At 37.9% G+C, this 25,241-nt stretch overlaps 1 protein-coding gene across 6 annotated transcripts in view; it reads right to left on the bottom strand.

Moving 5' to 3' along the window:
* ntng1a (netrin g1a) overlaps nt 1–25,241 on the bottom strand; it is a 510,418-nt gene that overhangs the window by 25,019 nt on the left and 460,158 nt on the right. For 3 of the 6 annotated variants that reach the window (XM_039735641.1, XM_039735644.1, XM_039735642.1), the window contains one exon: nt 20,970–21,104. The exons of the other annotated variants lie outside the window; for them this stretch is intronic. In XM_039735641.1, coding sequence (XP_039591575.1) covers nt 20,970–21,104 — 135 coding nt within the window. The remainder of the gene's footprint in view (nt 1–20,969; nt 21,105–25,241) is intronic. 6 annotated transcript variants of the gene reach the window in all.

The raw sequence follows: 25,241 nt of genomic DNA, 5'->3' as shown, positions 1-25,241 counted from the left end.
GCCTAGACTGATAATATAATATAATATAATATATGTCACACACGTGCGAATAGGGGGACGTTGTGTGGACCAAGTAAAGGGGTGCATTAAACCTTCTCCTGCTATCTCTACAGACCAGCCGCGGGAAAACCTATCTGAATCAAGAACGTCACTTCGGTTCCGGTGCCCAGAAGAACATCACTTCCGGTTCCGGCACCCAGAAGAACGTCACTTCTGGTTCTGGTGCCCAGAGGAACGTCACTTCCAGTTGGCGCCCAGAAGAATGTCACATCTGGTCCCGGCTCTCAGGCTGATGCCAGGGAAACATCACTTCCAGTCAACCTACACCACTTCCAGTTAACATACATCACTTCCTGTCTGACCATTTAAAACCACCATCTTTTCCAGCCTTCATCAGTTCTGTCTTGGACTTTCTACAATCAACTACTCTGTTGAATAAAAAAACAAACCTTTGCAGCTAGGAATATTATACGGGTGGCTGCCGCAAACCTTTTTACGTGTGTCGAGTCTCTTCCTTTTTACAATAATATAATATAATATAATATAATATAATATAATATATGAAGGGTCCTTGAGCAAGACCCTTAACCTGCAATTGCTCCGTACTGGGTATGACATTACTTTGCATCCAGCCCTACAAGTAGGCCCTCCAACCTGCAGGGAAAAACCTGGGGGTTAGTGGCAGGATTGGCACTCCAGCCATCATAATAAAACCTCACACTGGTTCCACTCCATCTGAACTAGTGTGGTGCTGAGGTGTCACCCGTTGCATGGCTTCACTCGGGTCCTAATCTGGGATCCTGAGTTGGTTTGTCATGTGGTGGGTGCAGTAATGCGCTATATCAGTGCCTGCTCCTAACCTTTCTTTGTTTAATTGAACAGATTGCCTTAACTCTGAATGTCTTACATCAGACATGAGATTGATTTTTTTTTTGTAAGAAATTTAGATGCGATTTATTTTGATATACATGCAAAAACTACTTTTCATTCTTCTGATTTCCAGTTCTAGATAGATAGATAGATAGATAGATAGATAGATAGATAGATAGATAGATAGATAGATAGATAGATAGATAGATAGATAGATAGATAGATAGATACTTTATTAATCCCAAGGGGAAATTCACATTGTCACATTAGTTCTTTACACCTCATTGTCTTATTAACCTTCTAAGTTAATCATTTTTCTTTATCCTTAATTAGCTGTCCCCTGCAGCATTGCCAGCATAGAACTGAAACAGGACAGTGAGGAGGATCCTGTCCTGTATGGCTCCCTACTCCTGACATTATGCTTCCACCTCCCCTTGGCCTGCTGCTTGTCTGTCTGATTCGCACAAGTAGATCGGTACTGCAAGCAAACTGTGATACGTAGCACAATGAGAGAAGTCACAAAATCAACCAGAATGTTCAAGCAGATTATAGAATAATACCCAATCTAAATCCATTATGTAGTTCTCCCGTGAAAAGCGAACAAACATACAGACAGACATTGAATTTTATATTTATGGAGACTAGCAACCCAGCTAATTACCAATGAGATTCAAAAAAAAGTAATGCAACCAAAAATTAAATCAGCAAACATTAACAGTAACTGTTTTAACTTTTGCACATACAGATGTTAGTGGGTCACATTTAGAAAGAAATTAAAGAAAGAAGGTTCGCAGTGGCCCACAAAGCATGTTGTTCAGTTTCCCAGGAAATTCTGCCATGGTAGAAAAAGAAGGATGGGAAATGTCTTATGTAATTAAATGATTTACTCCATTAACAGCAAAGAACTGGCTTCAAATTGAGAAACTGTTTGTATCATAAACCTGAAGCCACTGCAGTTCAAGTCACCTGCCCTCAATTCAAGGCAAATAATTCAGGCAGAAACACACTGTCTTGAGTACTTACAGCATTATATATTTTGTTATGGACATTAACAGCCCAAAGGGGACTGCAACAATATATATTATATATATTTTCAACTCATTTTTATTAGCACACATTATAAATTTGTTATATACACTATTTCAAAATAAAATGTCTTGATTTTTTACGGCTTCTATGGTAACATTAATAAAAACCGTTTCTCTCTTCAGTTTCCATGAATACATAAAATGCACACTTCCTGACCATATTCATTTTTCTCCTCATCTCCCATGACTTCAAATACTTGTGATTTAAATGAATGTACAACTTTGGATATGCTCTGTGGAATTCCCTAAGCATAATGTCAGTCTTTGAATGAGGCTGAACATGTTTACACTTTAATTTAAAATGACAGACAAGCAAGCAGTTGCACAACGACAAAATCCATCATAAACCAGATACAAGTCTGTCTTGCTGCTGTGTAGTTTAATCTGACAGACAACATGTGTGCATCCCCAAAACCCCAGTGTGCTGTAATATGTTACATGCAATCAGATAATAACCAGAAAGAAGAATAACATGGTAGTACCTGTACCATGGTCCTATATTTAATAAATAAATGGTAAAGGTGTTTTATGTGCATGCTATATAAAAAGATACATTTAATAACTTGATGTCATTTTGGAGAATTTAGGTGAATAGGATGGATAAGTTTGTTCAGTTGAATGTCTTTTTCTTGTCACAATTGTTCTGTTGTTCTACACACATGAACAACATTTGTTTTTGATATTGTGAAGCTGCACATAATGTTCAATAAACCAGTAACACAATATTCTCAAAGCCAGTCAATGCAATTCATAGGGATGGGGGCTTCAGCTAACAACCCAAAATGGGGTACCAATCCCTTTACACCCACCAAAACACTGCCAGTATAGAATAACCAATTAACCTAGAAAATCTGGAAAACCTGGACACAAACCTTTTCAGACATTGGGGGAACGCGCCAAATGCAAGAAGACTGCAGCACCATGCCACCCCACTGTAGAGAACGGTTAAACAAAAAAATATGTATATTTGATGAATCTTGCACTGGGCCTAAAAAAAACTTCCAAGTGGTATAGAATAGTAGTAGTAGTAGCTTATGTTTGTAATGTCCTTCTATTTTTCTTACCTGTCCTTATATAGTGTATCTCTTGTTTGGACATTTTAACTAGATGTGAGCCCAACTAGATGTGGGCCCAATTCAAGTTAAAAAAACTTATTTATCATCCTTATTATACTGCTAGATAGGAGACAAAATAAGTATGCCTCCTATCGTAGAAGTATGATATCAAAAATAGATTCTTTCATTGCACACACCACAAATATAAAGAACGACGCCCAACGTAGCATACGGCGATGTAAGAATAGGAACGGAAAACGGTGAGGAAGGAATTCAGAAATCAAGAAGAAAGAAAAAGTTCTTGAAAGACGCAGTTGTGAATAGGTGTTTTTCTGGAGACAACAAATAATGACTCGAAAGATTTAATCTCGGAAAGAGCTTGAATTTCAGCTTCACCACCATAAACTCCAGATGTTGCCATGATATTGATAGTACTTGTGACTTGTTGTGATAACTCGACTTGTGTTGGAAAGAACAACAGGAAGAACATCTCCAAATCTGTCCCACTGTGATGCAATGAAATCTACTGCCCTATGTCGTAGTGAGAGTGCATTGCCTTCGTCAACCATTTGTGTCAAGAAATAACCCACTGATAAGAACAGGCAGTTGCCAGATCCAGAATACAGATGACGTTGTACAAAATCGAAAGAGAAGATACTGTCGTTCATTTTATAACAAAAGCTTAGGAAACAACCATCGCAGTATAACGAAAATAGCAAGGAGCGAAACCAATGCCAATGGTCGAGAGTACCTTCCTGTAGCAGGCTACAGAAAAAACTCCCAGGCACACACATGGCCGAAGTGAAAGGTCACGCGGTCAGGCTAGATATAGGGTGGTGACGTGACACCAATGGGGTCATAAGAGAGAATCAGAGAACACGGTAGTCCGAAGAGGAATAGGAATCAAGAAAAGTGGTGTCGGGTGTATGGGAGGCCGCAGGCAGTGTGAGGAAGGGTTTGGAAGAGGAGGAATAGGAGTCGAGAAATGCTGTGTGGGCTGCATGTGGGGGGGACCGGGTTTGAAGTGGAAGCAGGATGAACCAGAAGAGAAATATATATAAGAGATAATACAATAAGTAAAAAATAATTACGCAAAACAAACCAACATGCTTTAACTAATACAGTATGTATAGTATCAAATCAAATGGACGTAATTGCCACTTGTGGCACACATTACACATTTGCAGCTAATGCCCCTTTCCCTCTTCATCTTCATTTATTCCCTGTACCTTAAATCTCTGCTGAATAGTCTAATTCTTCTGAAAAGGTGCTGATGGACACTTTTTTATTTTCTTTATATTTTATAACCATTAACCATTATAACTATTAGAGGTTCAAAAATGCATGCTATAATAAACACTTTCTCATAAAGTCTGTTAAACTGAAGAGATTCCTCCACTACACACTTTAAATACAAAAAGTGTTAAGAAATAAAAAAGGTTTAATACAACAATCTGAATTATTAATTTAATTTCAGGTTCAAAAATTGAACAAGGACGGACACCCTGAACAGCAATTTAGAATGATGCAGCACTTATGCTTTGAGGACCATCGTAGACATATTGCATAATAAAAAAAGCAGTGTTAGGAAAGTTAAAAAAATAACAATTACTCATTTCTGATTAAAAAGTTATCTAATCTCAGTGTTTAAGGGTTTGATGCTGTTAATTTTTTGTGATATGCTTAGTTTTGTCCTCCCATGTGGTGTCACCCAGGAGTGAAGCTATGGGTGGGCCTGTGACCACCAAACCATAAAGAATTACTCTGTAACAGTTTAGAATAGAGGATACCAGTGTGCATCAATTAGTCATTTACTGCTGCATAATAAGATGTTAACAAATGGTACGCTAAGTCTGACGTGACTAATCAAACAAGGCGTTACATGTCTTTGGGACATGGCCTACTCTGACAGACTCAAGCAAAGGAGACAGAGTGGAGACTTAATCCAACCATGCAAACTCCTCAAAGGTATTTTTTTAGCTTAAGGGTGAATCACATACTCGAGGACAGTAATAAAAATTAAGGAGAAGTGCATTTAAAAATGAAGCCAGGAAGCACTTCTTTATGCAAAGAGTCATGGGACTCTGGAACAAACTAGCGAGACGTGGAGTTCAAGAAGAAACCTTGACAGTCTTTAATAAGAATCTGGATGAAATTTGGGACAGGTTAGCTATTAGCTAAACAAACTGGCTGGATGGACTGAATGACCTTCTTGTTTGTCCGATTTCTTATGTTCTATGTTCTATGCCAACATGACATCTATTAGCCACTTACAGCTATGCAACAAGAGCTAAACAAATGCATTGTTTGTGCCACACCATGGGCTTAGCAAAGGTCCTTACTTCCAGTTCTATCCAGAAAACGCTCAGGCAAATTTTTGCCCTTCTTCTAGGAGTGCCTGCCATTAACCACCTTTTGGTCTTCAGTTTCCAACTACAGTATCTGGCTGCTGTCCTGTCTTGTCTCTATAATCTTACTTCTGGACCACTCTTCTATTTCCCTCATACTTGTCAACGAGCAGATATTAGCTTTGATCAACATAATATATTTTGCATATCCTCTAAAACTGCATGGCTTCCATTTATAGTTTTTTGGATATTTTTGCAGTTTTTGTTTTTCATTTTAAGGCAATATGGCTTCATCTGTTTGGATGTCTTCTCATGTGCAAAAATAACAGAATCATAATAAATCCATCCATCCATTATCCAACCTGCTATATTCTAACTACAGGGTCACGGGGGTCTGCTGGAGCCAATCCCAACCAACACAGGGCGCAAGGCAGGAAACAAACCCTTAGCAGGCGCCAGCCCACCGCAGGGCTCATACTGAATCTACTCTCTATTTATAAAATCCTAAGCCTAAAAGTGCAACAATTTTGTGCAATGATTTTATGTGATGTTTTTATGTCATGTTTTTTGTCTCTTTAAATCGTGTTTCTTTTAAAACCTACATTTATATGTTGGGTATCATTCTTTTCAGAATTTGTCAAAATTTAATGTGATGTTGTTAGATATTTTGATTCTTTTAAATATAAACTAAAATATGGACTCTAGTTTAATGGGAATACTCTAATCGGTAAGAGAGTAAATATGTTATTCTCATTTCATGATTTTTACTCCGTTAAATAATAATTAATTTTTCTTTTACATGTTTATAGAATTTCATGATTTTGACTCCATCCATCCAACCAGCTTTATTCCAACCATAGGGTCACAGGGGTCTGCTGGAGCCAATCCCAGGGCACAAGGCAGGAAAAAAAAACCCTGGGCAGGGCGCCAGCCCACCGCAATGCGCACACACACACCAAGCACAATTTAGATTCGCCAATGCACCTAACCTGCATGTCTTCGGACTGTGGGAGGAAACCGGAGTACCTGAAGGAAACCCACAAAGGCACGGGGAGAACATACAAACTCCACACAGGGAGGAACTGGGAAGCAAACCCGGGTCTCCTAACTGAGAGGCAGCAGCGCTACTACTGTGCCACCATGCTACCCCATTTTGGCTCCAATGAATAATAATTTTTCTTTTGTACATTTACAGATTTTACTAATATTCTGGCCACAACTGGAGCTTGGTCACCGGAGGAGGCGGGGGGCTTCCCCTCCTAGTAGTATTATAAAAAGTAGTCTTTTTTTATAATGAATTTTAGCATTAGTGTAATGTTTAAATATAATTCTGAGCTTATCCTATAGTAATGATGACATTGCACATTTTCATCTTTTTATGATTTTGGGTAACATATCTCCAAAGAATACTTGTGTTGCCTTTGGTGGACTATTAAGGAAACTGTTCAGGACTGGCACGGCCTTAACTGACAACCTAAAGTGCATATAACAAGATTTTCAACTTCTGCCACTTGAAGTTTCACGTGGATTTAAAGGGATTACATTTTTTTTCCTCTTACATTTTTAACACAAGAATTTGTTAGAGAAGAAGTGAGGTTCTTCTCATGCATATATAATCAGCCCTCTACTGTAAAAACAGAAAGGTGGTCTCTGGGGTAGATTGGATTGTGTGCCTTTCAGCCTGTGCGTTACAATGCAGGTGGATTGAGCAGAAGGCACCAGATGTTCAGGCCTTTCCATGGGACAGCTCCAGTTTGATTTTTGTCCACCATTGTCCAGGCGTTCTTTAACAGGCAGAGGCTGTATGAAATCATGCTGTATAGCTTTGCTGTGTGAATGATTTAAAGTACACATTAAAAAAGCTCCAAAAAGGGAAAATCTGGTAATTGTCTACATAATAACATTTTAGTGGTATCAAGAAGAAATAGTGGACAATTTCTTTGTGCTGTTGAAAAACAAATAATCAATAATTAAACAAAAGAAAGATCATAAAATGTGTGATGCAAAAGGGTGAGAAAATGAATCATTTCCAAAAATGTATAATAAGGCCAACAATCTCAAAATTCCAGAGCCCAGGGTTCAATTCCAGGCTATAGCTCCCTGTGACCCTAAAGTTGGATTAAGAAATTACAAAAACGAATACAGTGGATTTACAACATAACCAGACCCCTTCACTTTCTGCACACTTTATTGTGTTGTAGCTTTCATTTTAAACTCAGAAATGTACAGTTTTTGCCCATCAATCTACACTCAATAAATCGTAATGAGAAAGCAAAATGTTTTCAGAAAAGCTTGGAAATTAAATTAAAATCAAAAACTTAAATCTCTCATTTCTACAAGTGTTTAGAACCTTTACTGTGAACTCCAGATTGTGGTCACGTGGGTCCAGTTAGCAGTATTTATCCTTGAGATGCATCTAGAACTTTAATAGACTGGGCATTTTTAGAAAGGCACACATGCACCTGTGTATATAATGTCCCACAATTCACAGGGCATATCGGGACCAGAAACAAGTCCAAGGAACACTCTGTAGGCAATTGTGATAAAATTGTGGTGAGGCATTGACCAGGGCCAGGGTGTAAAAGCATTTCAGTGTTGCCAACAGGACGGTGGCAACAACAATGGTAAAATGGAACAAGTTTGGAACGACCAGAACTCTTTCGAGGTTTGAGTAACTGGGCAAGAACAAAGTCGACTAAGAACCTAATTGTCACTCTAACAGATTTTCATATGTTCTCTATGGAGAAGAAAGAACCTGCTGGAATGATGAAAAATTCAGCAGCACTCCATTAATCAGGTGCATATGACAGCTACTTGGACTCTGAAAGCATGAAGAAAGAAATTCTCTGGCCTAATGAGACGAAAATTGAAGTCTATGGGCAGAACCCCAAACATTTTGCCTGGTAAAGACCAGTCACTGCTCAACACCAGCCTAATACCATCCCTACAGTAAAGCATGAGGGTACTTACGGAAGATACTTATCAGCAGTGGGGTCAGAGAGACTGGTCAGAATTGAGAAAAGGATTTATATAACTACATTTAGAGAGATCCTTGAAGAAATATTTTTCAGAATACAGATATCCTATCACCTTCCAGAAACCTGAAACATACAGCCGAGACAATGCTCAGGTGGCTTCGGGTCAAGCTGACTCTCCATGTGTGGCAGTGAAAAGTAAACCACAGGTATTGGTTCCATACTTTGTGCGGAAATCATGCTGAAATGTGTGCTCATTGCTCACCGTTCAGTCCATCAATGAGAACTTGACTCTGCACCTAGCTAAAGTGGGCAAAAACTAAATGACTTCTCCAGCAGACAAATTTGTCACTTTGTTATATGGCAGAGTGGGGAGGAAATCTTCATGGTCAGTGGATTGCTTCATGAGCAAACCGTTATTCTACACCGAGGACAGAAAATAATTATCTTTAGCCCTGTAATGTACTAAGTGTACTCATACACACTCTTTTAGTCGGTTGATGTGATTTTGACTCCACATGCTGTTAAACTGTGCTGAGCACAGAAACATGGGAGGGAATTCACTTTAAAATTTGCTAAAATACTAAAGACTATGGCAGATTCAGTGAAGCAGAAAGCGGTGAGTGAGCCAAATTGATTGTTTTATGCCTGGCTTCTAAATGCTTTACTCATTTTTCAGTTTATTTTTTTTTTGGCAAAGCTTTCTCAACAAATTTGGAGCGCCAAATGCCTTTTTTATTTTTTTAAGAGGGTGATTCATATGTGCGATAATGGAGTTTTCAATTGATTCATTAATAAAACTTAATATTTAATCAATATGCTGAAAGAAAACTAGGTATTAAGTGTGAATTATACCCACAGCCTTTCCTGTAATTATCTTCACTGAGAGGTTTCTACATTGTTCTATTGTTCTGATCTATGAGACATGAGCTGTATGGCATTCGGTACTTATCGTCATTACTGCCTGTACTATGATCATTTGTAGAGTATGGTTTATCTAGGAAAGTGGAGTTTAGGAGTAATACAGGACAAAAAAGCTGGTCGTAGTTTTATAAACTTTACAGTAAAATATCACAACACTTGATTTTGTGGTTTTCCACAAATGCTAAACTCACAGTTCATATACGCAAGTACCAAGGAGATGATCATTGGCCTCTTACACTTACCTATATAAATTATATATATAGGTATAAAATATGCCTAAAAATACTTAATAATCCCAGTCTAACATCAAGTCAATTAAGATTCAGGGATATCAATCTGTCCAGTGAGGACGTTTAAGAGATTGTGAATCAACTTCACCTGCTTTGGTGAAATATGAAAGTAAAAACAGGTGCTCTGGAGAGGCAACAGCAAGACAACCACCAAAAAGAGAATGCTTTGGCAGGCAATTACTCTCTCCTAATCTTTCTTGTATGATTCTATACCAGTTTTGTGTTTTGCCATTGTCCTTGGCACCACTTGGTACCTACAGCTGATTCAAATTGCACAGGTAGTTCAGCTGCTCCAAGATGTCACATCCTTATATATTGTCACAAGAACGTTTTCTGTGTCTCCCAGCACAGTCTCAAGAGCATGGAGGATATACCAGGAAGACAAGCTGTTACACGAGGAGAGCTGGATAGGACCGTTAAAGCGTATCAACCCAGCAGCAGGACCAGTATCTGCTCCTTTGTTCAAGGAGGAACAGGAAGAGCACTGCCAGAGCTCTACAAAATGACCTCCAGCTAGCTACTGGTGTGCATGTTTCTGACCAAACTGTCAGAAAGAGACTCCATGAGTGTGGGCACAATGACCTCTAGTGGGAGTTGTGCTCACAACCCAGCACCGTGCAACTCGATTGACATTTGCCAAAAAATACCACAATTGTCAGCTCCTCTATTGGTGCCCTTTTCTCTTCACACATGATAGCAGGTTCACACTGAGCACATGTGACAGATGCTGTGGTGAACATTATGTAGTCTGCAACATCATCCAGCATTACCAGATTGGCGGTGGGTCAGTGGAGATCTGAGGCAGCATATCCTTGGATGGTTACACAGACCTCCATGAGTTAGGCAATGGTACCCTGACTGCTGATAGGTACCGGGATGAAATCGTAAGAGCCATCGTCAGACCTTACACTGGTGCAGTAGGCTCTGGGTTCCTCCCGGTGTCGGACAATGAAATTCACGTGAGTTGAATTCATGTTTCGATGTTGAATCAGCCCTCAATGGGTTTTGGTTTCCATTGACTGTTGTTACATAATTTTGTTTTTTTAAGAATTACGCAGTATTACTCCGTGAAGGTTTTTGACTCAAATATTTCAATAATCGAGATCCAATTTGTGACTTAAGTGTTCCCTTAATTTTGTTGTGCGGTGTATATAGCTAATATAAATAAATTCTGTCTCTCTCTCTCTTTATATATATATATATAATATATATATATATATATATATATATATATATATATATATATATATATATATACTGTATATATATATATATAAAGTATATATGGTATGTGAGTGTAGGCCCATGTATATATATATATATATATATATATACATATATATTGTCACGCACGTGCGAATAGGAGACCGCAGACAGACCTTAAACCACTTCGGAAGACGTTCGCCGGCAGGGGGTGGCGGGGTACTAACCTTTCTCCTATTATTTTTCCAGTAAAAAGACGCTCCGCCATCATAAGCCTTCCCGCAGTACGTCTACTTCCGCCCTTCCTCCGCCATCTTTCCTGACGTCATCAGACCCATCATCCCTCACGGTTCCTTCCCAGCATTCCAGTATTACTCCCTATGAAGGTTTTTGACTCAAATATTTCAATAATTGAGATCCAATTTGTGACTTAAGAGACCTTAATTTTGTTGTGCAGTGTATATAGCTAATATAAGGGGCCGGAAAATAAATAAATATGCTGCTTCTCTCTCTCTATATATATATATATATATCCTCTTCAGTCAACTTCAAAATATTCTTCTAGAGATGCAATGCCTATCTCAGTACATCTCTCATTCCTGTTAACATTTTCTGTACTCCTGAATGTATTTCTTCCCTTCAATCTAACAAAATGAGGTCACGGCGCCAGATTTGGCAAGTACAAGAAGTGCAAAGCAACTACAACATTGTTTTTGGCCAAATGCTCTTTAGCTGACAACGTCGTGTTAGCAGGTGCATTGTCATGGTGCAAAATTCAGTTTTGGGTGTGCCACGTCTCTGGACGTTTTTCTTGAAGCTTTCCTGTAGAATCCTCAATACTTTAACATGTTAGAGGATTTGGAGTATTGGATCTCAAAAGGAGTATTTTGAAAGTGACGTAAAGGCAATTGCTGTGAGGTTTATAATTTTTTTTTTTTTATAATTGCAGGACTGTTTTGGTTGCCCTTCGTGGTCACAGAGATGGGCTACTATAGTAGTGACTTCCTTATTCTGAATAATGCAAGGGACATCAAAAATATATCAATAAGGGAGAATTAAATGCAAGGAGAACATAAAATGATAAATAAACAGAACAGAACACATCTCTTGACCCACTGAGCAACCCATCACAATCTATACAGTAATTGGAACATAAGATAATGGGAAAAATTCAGGACCAAAAAGGACAGCCAAAGGCCCAGTTTAACATCAGCTAGAAACTCATGCAATGAAATGAAATACTGACTGACAATAAAACATCTTGGTGCAGGCAGCATACTGTAAAGAACTGCCACTGTAAAGAATCTCTGAACACCTCCCGGAAAGAAGGCAAGGAACAAAAAGCAAGGAACTCCGCAATTGGTTGGGCTGACAAGAAGGAAGAAAAAGAAAATTGTGGAATAAAATACTCCTGGTTACTAGGGGCACATGGTCCAGGTAAATGAATGTACTGTACTGATATGGGCAAGGCTTGCAACATCTGGGCCTTTTAGTACCATGGACAGCACAGGTGTGCAGTGATGCTAATAGACACTATACAGGTATGGAGGTATGGGGACCTAGACTGGTGTTCATGCTACCACTGAGGTCATTTCAGGATAAGCCAGAATAATTCCAGGTTGTGTGTGTAGGGAGCTGGGGGGTTAGAATCATACAGCCAGTTTTCTGATGAAAGAACAGACAAGTGTGGAGTTGGGAAGTGTGAGGCAAGTGGGAGAGGTACCAGACCTCAAACAGAGATGAAGGACCTGGGTGTGGTGACAGTACTGTACTGAGGATTGTTGAAAGCCACCTGAAAAACAGACAGGAGTTTGAGAGACATGAAGGTAGGCCTAGAGTGACTACAAGGTTCTATTCTGTTCTTGCACTTTTTGTTACTACCATTGTTTGTATCTTTTTGTGATCTCTGTTTAACTAATGAACACTCATTTGTATTTTTTTGATCTCCTCAACTTCATTATGGTTTGGGGATACCTGAAAACTGCTTTATACTGAATCCCAAAATAGACTGCATCATCATATGGCGATTCTAAATTGGCCCTAGTGTGTGCTTGGTGTGTTTGTGTGTGTCCTGCGTGAGTTGGCACCCTGCTCAGGATTGGTTCCTGCCTTGTGCCCTGTGTTGGCTGGGATTGGCTCAGTAGACCCCGTGACCCTGTATTCGGATTCAGCGGGTTAGAAAATGGATGGATGGATGGATCATATGTACAGTCATTAGGTTCACCAATCTGTTATCAGTTTGTAATCTGTTTGCCTCCAGAATACTTTGAATTCTGTAAGGATTTTTTTCCAACAATGTTCAAGAAACATGCCTTGGTGATTATGGTCAGCGCTGACTTGATAGCATCACACAGTCCCTTCAGATTGTTTGGCCACACGTTATTAATGCTGTGAACATCCCATTTCATCCTCTCATCGTAGTTGTGCTCCACTGAATTGAGACCTGGGAACTGTGCAATCCATTCAAGTAAGCTAATGATAAAGTCATGTTTTAGAAGAAGCCTGTGATGAGGCATGCATGGTGACATGGAGCAATATTCTTCTGGAATTATTCATGTGAGAAATGAAGGCTGTGGACATAAAGGGATGATACTGAACATCCAACCTGCAATCCATTCAGTTTCAAATCCGCATATCCTGAGCAAGGCTGCAGTGATGCTGGAGTTTGCAGTATTGCTTAGGCATGCTGTGACATCAAAGAAAACTAACATGCACCAAGAAAATATTTTCCACACTATTAAACTCCTGTCACCAGTTTGTGCCAAAGAGACAAAAACGTAATGAATTTATGAAAATTTGAGCATACCATCTGTGGCAGAAATGAGAACTTGTTGGACTAGGTGGCCCTTTCCCAATCTCCAATCATACAATTTAGGTTATTGCATGCTCTCGGCACCTCATCTTTCTATTCTTAGCTAAAAGGAGTTGAAACTGGCATTGTCTTCTACTGCTGTAGCCCACCTGTTGCAAGGGCCAACATGCTTTGTGTTCATAGATGTCCTTCTAAACATAACTGTTGCAAAGAGCTGTTACCTGAGTATTTGTGGCTTATTGATAGCTTTAATGAATGTGGCCTTTCTCCTTTTTCTTCACTCAATTTAAAGGGTACCTTCACCACAGACCTGCTGCTCACAAGATGCATTTTGTTTTTCACACATTTTCCTGTGCAATGTAAACATTGTAGTCCATGAGAACACAAGACAGTAGCTGTTCTTAAGATATTATTACCACCACGTCTGGCATCAACAGTTCTCCCATGGTTGATTAGATCACACTTCAAACCCGTGGTAACGTTTGGCTGAATGATAACTTGATCTCCCGATCCACGTTAGCATGAAATATGAATTGAAATGCAGATAGATGATTAGCACATTACAGGAGCATGCTATTTTTACTAATGAACAGTGGACAGGTCCACCTAATAATCTGATCAACCTGTCTGCATGCATGTGTATGTGTATATATGTATATGTATATACTGTATATATATTGCTACCCGTCTAGGACAGTTTGGAATGTAATTAATGTAGAAATCAGTGTAAATGCTTGCAGTGCACCATCTATTGGAATGTATTTTATAAAGCATCCATCCATCCATTATAAAGCATGTAATTATAAAATGCATTGTATTTGTCTTTCCAATAGATGCATTACAAACATTTGGAGTAACAAAATACATTACTACAAATGCTTGTGATATGCCATCTGTTGGAATGACAAATTCAGTACATTGTATTACTACACATGTTTTTGACATACCATCTGTTGGCATTACAAAAGCAATGCATATGTCTCTGTTATATGCCATTTGTTATAGGATTTGTAAAAGCAGTTGTTAATATTTGTGATGTGCTATCTGTTGAAATGACAAATGCAAAGTATTTTATTAATAAAATGTTTGTGATGTGCCATCTTTTGGAATGAAAGTGATAGAGCAACCAGATGGACACACAGATACCCAGGCACTTATCCTTTTATTAAGGCGGAGATATATATTTTTTTGCATATATTGCATTATATTATTTCTTTCAATTTCAGTATTATAGTTTGTGTTTTAGTTGCATGTAATCTGTACTATTTTAACTATACTGTGTTCATAATGCTAATTATTTAAATGATTACTTGCATGTTGCTTCAATATAGCTTCAATACATTAACAAAAACATAAAAAAAAAAAATAATAATAATAATAATAATGCATTTTATTTATATAGCACCTTTTCCATTTGAAAACATGTTAATAACAAGTATATATTGTTTTGAGTTACACTAATTCAGATAAACTCAACAAATTCTACACACACCATCAAGGCCAGGAAATTTCAACAGCTTGACTCAAGCAGCTTAATGCCAAGGCTGACTTAAGAATCAGGTTATGCTGGTGCCCCTGCTTTTCTGCCTCTTCCCCTCTTCTTTTCTAATCCTTTGAACATTCTTCATGCACGTTTTCACTACACCCTGCACCTCTTGTGCACATACTGAGGTAACTGCACTCATTACATCAAAGCCATATTGATCCTCACCTTTAGTCTGCTCCCCCACTGCATTACTCCTTCAAAGATGTAACCTCTTATTGCTGCTGAAACCACGTCTCTTACACTCACCTGCTCCTGTTGTGATGTTCCTGCTGGTAACTGACATGTTGGTCCATCAATGAAACAAACCCACTGCTCAAATGGGAATTTCACACTTCAGTTAACATATGTAAAACACATGCTTCCTATTCTGAGTGTGTTATTTGCCTTGATGATGGTTACTGTAAGTGTCTCTGAGCCTTTGCCCTCTCACTGGTGTAGCATTAACATAACAACAGAAAGAAAAATTCTACCTAAATCTTAGAATCCTAAGTTCTTAGGTTTGTACAGTAAATGTCGACAGGATTCCTAGTAAAAAGGCCCCAGCGATTTTCTGAGATTCTCGTGGTTTGTTTGAAAATCGTAAAAGTATAAGTGGATTCAAAATGTAAGGTTTTAAGAAGGTCAGCCGAAAGTGCAGTGGAGGGATAGATATAGATACTCTATGAAGTGGTTACTGATTGGCATGGCACAGTACAGAGCAGTGACAGAGCATTATCAAAGATAGAAATACACTGGTAGAATGAAGCTTGCTGTGTGCATCCTTAGAAGTGAGCCTCAGACTGTGATGTACTCCAAGTACTTATAATAAAAATACATTTCAGTACTATGTAAATAAATGCTTTTTTTTAACCAGGTTAATACTGAGCACGAATGAACTGTTTTTATGATTGACTTTTTCCCCTGACAATCCATCCATTTCCTATACCTCCTCCTTTGTCTGATCCAGAGTAGAAGATGTAAGGGGAAAACTTTCTGTATAAATTTGACAAATGCTTCAGAGTGTGCCTGCCCATTAAACGTAGACATTCTGAACTATTGGTATTCAGTACGTCACTATGACGATGAGATCATATGATGTTTAAACTCACTTCATTTGTCTTTAATAATAATTTATATATAAGAAGTCGTATTCAATGAATCTTTGCCAAATGCTTTTAATCTGTTAAACTATTTTGGGACCTTTAGATAATAGTAAGACACAGATGTATTAAAAGAATATACCATTTATCTGTATGCGGAGTGGTGTAATCTGAAATGGTTCTTGACTGTGTGATGCAAATGAACCTAACTTTTTTAAGGCCAATGCTTTGTTAGATTATTTAGTCAAGTCACAGTAAATTGATTAGTACACGGGGTGAATCCCCTCAGGTTTATTGCACTAAAGATGTCCATTTTAGATTAATTTACTAATTGTGACTCTGCTACTTTATATTTGCAGTGTATTCTCCCTAAAAGTTATTGCCAGAAAACCTGGGATATCTACATGTCTGTCATCTGCATGCTCTTTGAGTTGTGAATTCTCATTGTAGGTGAGTTGGAGTGGATCGTCACACAAGGACCATCCTTACCGCCACTAAATCAGTGTGTTGGCAGGAGGTTTCCTAGCTCTGGTAACAGCATGGTGTCAGTCAGCCTGGATGCATAGATATTTCAGGAACTTTTAATACAGCCTGTTTTCCCTAACAGTGTGAAGGCAAGAAGGCACTGATGACAAGAACCATTCACACATGTACCATATAAACTCACGTATAAGTTGGGTCTTGAAACCCAAAAATTCGATCATAAAATCAGACTCCCACTTACTGTATATGCCCTTTCAAAAATGTGGCACATAATTTTTTTTTTTTTTACATCTTCTTGTCTCCTCCAATCTCACATCAGTTTTTCAGACACATTGAGCACAGCGCAGTTATGAATTTCTTTCACTACTTCAATGCCGTTTAATTTAAAGCCAGCTTCATATTTTCTTCTAATCAAATGCTCCATCGTAGATAAGGGATGCTATTACGGCAAAGATATATGAGGGTGTGAAATTCAAAAAACACAAATTAGTGCAAACGTTGCTTCGGAATATTTTGGGTATTACCGTGTGGTCACGTAGGCACAATACATAGAAAAAAAAAAAGCAGTGTGCGCCGTGGTTACTCTCTCAAGTGGGTGTTAGCATATCATAATCTCTTGGAACAATAGCGTGAGTTTTCTGCATTTGACTTATACGACCAACATTATAAAATACTAGAGATCATACAGTAAAATCAAGTGCTGACTTATCCGCGGGAGAACTTATCTGCGAGTATATACGGTACTCAAACTAATTTATAATTATACAATTTAAAGTCTATAACTAATTGAAAATATATTCTTTGGGATAAGTAGGAAAAACCCATACAGATATGGGGAGAACATGCAAATGGCACTTAAACAGTGACCAGAATGTGTTTTGAACTAAGGAGTCTGGAGCTACAACACAAGTGTTAATTATTATGTTTACATGCCACCTATCACTACACTAATGTATAAAAAGGTCTGTCATTTCACTACGGCCTTCGAACAGCCTAAGTAAGTAAGTAAGTAAGGCTCACAGTTGTTATCTGCATGTCTGTGATGCATAGTATATTTTTCTGAATGTTTGTTTCATTATATTACAATGCCCAAAATTCACACTAACAGACAAAAACTATTACTCTGAAGCATGGCTGTAAATTGTGTAGATGCTGGACACTTACAAGTTGAATATGTCACATGGTGAAGGTTTAGGGAGAATGGGGTCTTGGCTGACACATTACAATTTTACTCTCTGGAAGGATGTCTTAGGGCCCATTCATACTTAAGCATTATACATTTCCACCGTTTGGTGTTTCTCAAGCTTATTAATGACATTTTGCAAGCGTTTTTCATGTTTTTCAAGTGTTTTCTAACATATATTCAGAGAAGTGTTTTAAAGGGAAAATTTGATTATGATCATCTCCAAATGTGAGAGTGTCCTAAATTTTGTATTTTAGTTTTGTTTATAATGTGTGTTTCATCTATTGTTCAGTGTCCTTAAGTGTTTAGGAAGGCGCCTATGAAAAAATAAAATGTATTATTATTATTATTATTAAAGGCAGAGCTTAGTATAACAATGCAGTTTGTAGGCATTGTCATACTAAAATCAAGCACTAAAATCCTACACCTCTTTGTGAAATCTGAACAGCAGCATTTTGGCAAAGTTGTTATCTAATAAATCCCCTTCTCAAGAATCCCATCTGAAGGAGATAATTACAGACCAGCCTCTCTCCTCTCCTTTCTATTTAAAGCACTTGAATATGCTGTCTCCAGTAAAGTGCTTTCCTTTTGTCTACAGAACAGACTGCTTGTTCCTAATTAGTCAGGCTTAAAGAGGAACCACACCACCATTCTACGTGCTGCTGTTCATATGTCACAGTTGGCTAGAGCTACCAACATGTCATCTGTCCTCATTCTGCAAGACCTCTTCCTTCTGTCTTCAATACATACAGTTAACATCGAATCAGGTATTTTCTCTCCTACCCTTGGGCAGATCCTGGAAATGAGATGTCAAGGGTGCTTCAGGCAATGCCCCAAGGATTGGTGCTGGGCCCTCTCTCTTCTTTCTATACCTGTTCTCACTAAGCCCTATCATCCTGTCCCATAGTTTCTCTTATAAGCACTGAGCCAAACACAACAGTACCAGGGATTGCCTCCTTTGGACCACACTGTATCAGCTAAAATCGCTTAATGTCTCATTAATATTGCAGCCTGGATGAAGAAACACCATCTCCAGATCAACCTAGCAAAGGTGGACCTTCTTATTATCGCAATTCCCCTAGCTATTCAGCTCATTATTGCTACCACCTGGCAAGAAGGTAAGTAATCTTGGAGTGGTGATTGATGACCAACTGTCCTTCATTGACCTTATTGCAATGGCCTTTTGGTTTTGTAGATTAACTGTATAGAACATCTGCAAGATAAGAACTTATCTGACAGAGTAAACCGGGTTTGGTCTTGTCACATCTGGACTACTGCAACTCTCTGGTGGCAGAAGTACTGACATGTGTCACCAAACGACTGCAGATAATTCAAAATGCCATAACATGTCTAGTATTCAACCAACCAAGGCAGGCACATGTCACTCCATTTTTAGATTAGTGTATTGGCACCCTGTACTGGCACATATTAAGTTCAAATCCTTGATGCTTGCCTACAGAGTAGTCAACAGGTCATGTATGGGGACACGTGTGAGATTCTGTTTTCCTTCTTCTCCTCTCAGATCTGCTGATGAATGGTATATGGTGATGTCATCTCCACATGGAACAAATATCAATCCAGACTCTATTCATGTGTAGCATCAATCTGGTAGAATTAACTGTCTACCTCCATAAATTGTGACTCCTTCAATGTGTTTAAGAAGCACGTGAAGACTCTTTTTTGGTGAATTGATAACGGCTTTGATAGATTCTTGTAACTAGCTTGCATTTTGTCCTGAACTTTTCACTTGTGGTCATCGATTTTGCAACCTTGTCATGTAATACTTGCTCCTGAACAGTCCCCCAGACTGATGTTTAATTGATTATGTTGGCCTGTTTTTGGATAAAAGCATCTGCAAAGCATAAATATGTAAAATGTAAATGTATTGGCACTGTCTCACCGACTTGGCGTCTTCAGTTCAAATCTTGTGCCCAGTCATCAACAAGGAGCAATCATGGTCTCCTTGTATTTGCTTGGATGTTCTCTTAGATGTGCTAGTTCTCCTCCCATTTCGACAAAGAAATGCAGGTTAGATTATTTGGCAGCTGTATTTTGGCACTGAGTGAGTTTGAGTGTGTGCGTGAAGAAGCCCTTCTGTGGACTGGTGCCCTGTTCATGGCTTGCTCCTACCTTGTTCCCAAGTCCTCTTAGTTAAGCTCCAGTCTCCTAAGAACCCTGAGATGGATAAAGTGGGTTTGGGAATGTTATGTTATTCCATATGAACTGCATAAAAAATTTACATCATTATTTGCAGCATTAGCATAAAATGAAAACTGATTGATCACTCAGACAGCTTTGGTCTTTTTCAAGAAGATTTGCAGCCAAACTCAATGTTTAAACGTGTCTGTCTTATTAAGTCCACCTTTCCACAAATATTAACATCTAACAATTGTAATCATTTATTAAAATAACTGCAGATTGTTCACATTGTCTTACTACTCCATGAATGCTGCACACAAGGTTTACTATTCAATAATATTACATTATTAAAAAAAAACAGTAATTAACAAGACACATAATAGAAAACAGTTACTTTTGGAAGCAAAATTTTGTTGTAGACAACACACAGACTACAAAAGGTCGTAGTCACTCAATGTACTCATTCATCTATGAAGAAAAAAGTTATTTTTATTAAAAATCAAAACAGTGCAATAAAGCAGCTCAACTCCCAAAACCCAAGAAAGGTGCAAAAGTGCAAAGGGCATGCTTTAAGCTGCAAATAAAACTAAACTGCATTCACCACATGACCTTTAACTCTTTTTCAATTAACACAAAATATATATGCTGTGAACCATGCAAGTAAAAAAGTGCAACATTAGAATTCCAAATTACCCATCTATTTTGGTAATTAGGTTTAGAAAGTAGTTTAAAAAATCAGTGCATAAGCTTAACTGAACAAAAAGAAACACTGCCATTCATTTCTAGGTCTGGCCCATGTAGGCAAGTGATTTTTTTTTTTTAACTGGTTTGGTTTTGGTTCAGTTAGATGTCATTAGCTGCTCATGCTAGCAATTGTAAGCCTTGGCAGCAAAATTATATTGTTAATAACAAGAAGAATAGGAAGAAAATCAAACTGCAGGGGAGGAGGGCTGCTCTGAAGTTGTTTTACTTACGTTGGCATCCATTGTGCCATATAAATCCTGGAAGACATTCATCACATTTAGGCCCTGTCGTTCCCTTCTTACATTCACAAACTCCCGTGCCACTACAGCGATCAGTGACTGAGCCAAAGGGATTACAATTACAGTCTGTAGAAACAAGACAACACATATACACACTAGAGACTAATCCAAGGGTTAATGGTTTCACAGGTTTAAAAAATATCCCCCTTTTTATTGATCCCCTCCCCACCCCTCTCAACAATAGCTACACATTTGCAATCATTTCAAAGAGTTACACTTGAAAAGTAACATGAAACTGGATTTTTGGCAAAATGAGAAAAGTGGCAATCAGCATACAGACTTTACCCATGGTCCTACAGCAAACCTTGTCAAACGTCATAACACATTCATTTAGATTGATAATAGTTTTTGGAAAGCAGTCAAGAGCCAAGGCATTCCAAATAATTGCAATTAAGGTGGACTTATATAGTGATCATATTCTGACAAAAAAGCAGTATAATAAAAATTGAAATATATGAGGGGGGACCCAAAACTTTCCAGAATTGTTAAAAAAGAACCTTTATGATAAAACAGCAATTCTTTTTTGGACACCTTCAAAATACTCATTTTGAGATGCAATACACTATTCTCATTCCTAGAAACATTTTGTGCACTCATCTTTTGTTACCACGTCTAGAGCCTCCTGTGTTTTTTCTAGGATTCCTAATGCAGTAGCAAATATTCTCCCCTTCAGCCTCAAGTTTAATTTCGAGTCATAAAGAGCAAGATTTGGTCAATACGTTGGGGTGTGAAGCAACAACCACATTATTTTTGGTCAAAAACTCTTCAACCGATAATGTGGTGTGTGCACGTGTATTGTCAGGGTGAAAAATACAGTTTTACTGCTCTCATCGTTTTTCTACTTCCTGATGTTTCAATGTACCTCAGCAGTTCAGTGTAATGTCACTGATTAGTAGTCGGTTCACGGGAAGCAAACTCTTTATCAAAAAGTCCATCAGTGTCGAAAAATGCAATCATCATTATCTCTTGAAAATGGGCCATGATAGCTTAGAGAAAAAGAAATCGGTGAACTCATCTGCACAACTATAGAATAAATGGCAGAAATAAAACTCCCACACAGCAGACTGATTAACCTGAGTTGTAGGCACATAGCACTTCACAGAATATTTGATAATTACACCCCTCTCCCGGGCTATTGACCGACTGCAAGAAGTTTTGGGTCCCCACTCATATGTTGAAACAAACTGAAATAATAATCTGGTTCATCCTTTGTCATTTTATTGTAGCAAGATTTGGGATGGGTTTCCATCAAGCAATTTGAAATTATATGCTACAAGTATAAATGATGAAAGTGTGATTGAGAAAGTCATTTTGGAAATTGTGGGTGTCCACAGTTGGCTTAAGGTACTGTTGGCATCTTCCGTATTGTCAGGATTTAAGAAATAACTGAGCCATTTTTTGTATTTTTTTTATCTGTTATATACACCAGTATATATTATGTGCTGGTTGAGATAAGTTAAGGGTTATCTGAGAGAGCCTTAAATTACTGAGAAGAATTGATCAGGAGAAGAAAAAGGGTGTCTGAAGTGTCCAGCAATAAGGAACGTGACAAGTCAAAAACAGAAAAATCAATGGAGAAAATCAGTTGTCAAAAATCAAAGAAGCAAGGCCAAACTCAAAGTTAAAAGGCAAAAGAAAAAAAGTTTTTTTTTTCCTCCTAACTAAGTACTAAAACAGTTTTCCAGATGCTTCTGAGTGCTGGCATTTTAACCCTAACCTTTCATTTTAACTTCCACGAATCACACATGGCTTCATTTCCAGCCATGTGAACCAAACCAAAACAACATGGCAGCCACCAGAAATGTAATTTATCATCCAAACAAGATGCTAAACATTTTTAAGTTGATAAACTAAAATATAATTACATAAATTCGACATTAGAATGAAATAAAATACACAAAATTCCAAAATTGTAACACTATGATGCTGTTGAACATGTGGGATGCACACTGCATGGCTTGTGACATCATGGGAGCTCTCTGCTTAAGATCGACTTGTGTTAACTCTATTTATAATAAAGAAAACCTTCTGCTTGAGAAATCACTTTTAAATGCATACAGACCATTACGGAAATTTTCAGGTTTTGACCAAGCCATCTCAATGGTGTCCAACTCCGATCCTGGAGGGCCACATTGGCTGCAGGCTTTCATTCTAACCTTTTTCTTAACTAGTTTTTGCTGCTAATCAATTTGTTTTGCCTTAATTTTCATTGACTTGCTATTTAAGTCTCTGACTCCATAACTGTTTCTTTTTTCCTTAATTAGCAACCAAACAAGAATAAGATACAAAATTACATGATCAGTTAACCTGTGTTCTTCAAACAATATGTGGAGGTCTCAGAAATGACCATTTCCTTGGTGGGCCCTGAGATGATGATCAGGTCCAGGTAGAGGGATTTAAGTGTGATATGTTCTGAGAACCACAACTGCTTGACCAAGTTCCCTTTCAGTTGTTCTTAGAAGGCCTGTCCTTCTTCTAGGGTTTGAGTGGCCCTTTTGGCTCTCCTTGACAAAGAGTGTAATGATTCTTGCAGAATGGCGATGTTTGGTGGCATTTAAATAGATGTATTCTTCTTTAAGAATTATCATTATTCCATTATCATTATTGGGAAAAATCACCAAAATGGACCCAGAGGATTGGACCCCCAGTTCCTTCATTTTTTGGTTCTTTTTCTTTTTTCTAAAATTCTTCACAAACAGTGGAATTGAGTTAAAGCTTGAAAAACAGAAAATTAAGAGACTCTCTTGAATTAAAAGTCATGGCACTAGTGTGTGTCTTTCTGAATTTCAAATAGAAGTAAAAGTCACATTATTATTAATGACAGACAGCTAGAGAAAGCTGCCTGATTAAAAAAGAATTTTAATTAGTAACAAGATTGATATTAAATAAAGAGATTAATTGAAGTAAAAAGCCTGCAGTCATTGCATAGTCCTCTCCCACCCCTCTATCGTAAAGCATTTTGCAGAACTTAGATGGTTTACTCTTTTGCTTTCCATCAGTCTCTACTATGGCCTTAAGATTATTCTTTTTCAGTAACAGATTCCCCCAACAGGCCAATGTTATGCAGATATCTTGATATCATTGACCATTTAGTTCTCTTTCAACCTTGAGACGCTGGTGATGTTTCAGAAAGAGTGTTGGCCCCTTAATTGGCTTCCCTCCCAAGTCTCCTTGTTTTTGTGCTGGCAAAATTCTTTATCTCAGCAGTGCCTGAACAGTAGATAGATAGATAGATAGATAGATAGATAGATAGATAGATAGATAGATAGATAGATAGATAGAGGCAAATATTTTGTATGGTTTTGAACCTTTTTCCTAATCTATATAGCAGTATTTGTGACATTTTAACTCTGATTTTCTTAGCATTTTTCTTATTCTTAATTTTGACAACACTTTATAATAAGTGTCTTTTATTACGGTGTACGCACACAATAATTAACCAGTAATTATATGCCTGACTATGGCGTGGCTAATTTTAGCATGGATGTATGGTGCCTTTCATGTAAAAGTATAAGGGAATGTGCATTTATTATTCTATACTTGATTGTGTTCTTTCCAATGGATTCAGAAATTATCCAGACTTCTTCACATTTTTCACATTTTGTTATATGTGAATACCCTCAATACCCTAGAGTCACAAAGTAAAAACAGGATTTTAGCATTTCTTTCAAATGTATTAAAACATAAAACTGAAATATCATATTGAAACAACTATTCAGACCCTTTGGTATGACATTTTAAATCTCACTCAGGTGCAGCCGTTTCTATTGATCTTCACTGAGATGTTTCTACACCTTGTTTGGTGCCCACCTGTGGTCAGTATTCTTGACTGGACACGATTAATAAAGGCACACATCTGTCTATAAGGTCCTACAGTTGTCAATGTGTATCAGAGCTAAAACCAAGCCATGAGGTCAAATAAATTATCTGTATATCTTAGAGACAGTATTGAAGCACAGATCTGGGGAAGACTGTAAAATAGTTCCTGCTGTATTGAGCGTTCCCTGGAGCACAATGGCCTCAATAATTTATGAATGGAAGAAGTTCTAGGGTGTTGTACCATGTTAGCCACTATGGATGTAATGAGAGGTCAAGCAAAATCACACCTTTTATTGGCTAACTAAAAAGATTACAATATGCAAGCTTTCTGGGCAATTCAAGGCATTGTGGTAATTACATCTTGCCTGAAGAAGGGGCCTGAAT

Source organism: Polypterus senegalus, chromosome 14, assembly GCF_016835505.1.
Source record: "Polypterus senegalus isolate Bchr_013 chromosome 14, ASM1683550v1, whole genome shotgun sequence".
Taxonomy (NCBI): domain Eukaryota; kingdom Metazoa; phylum Chordata; class Cladistia; order Polypteriformes; family Polypteridae; genus Polypterus; species Polypterus senegalus.
This window is presented reverse-complemented; position numbering and strand designations above follow the sequence as displayed.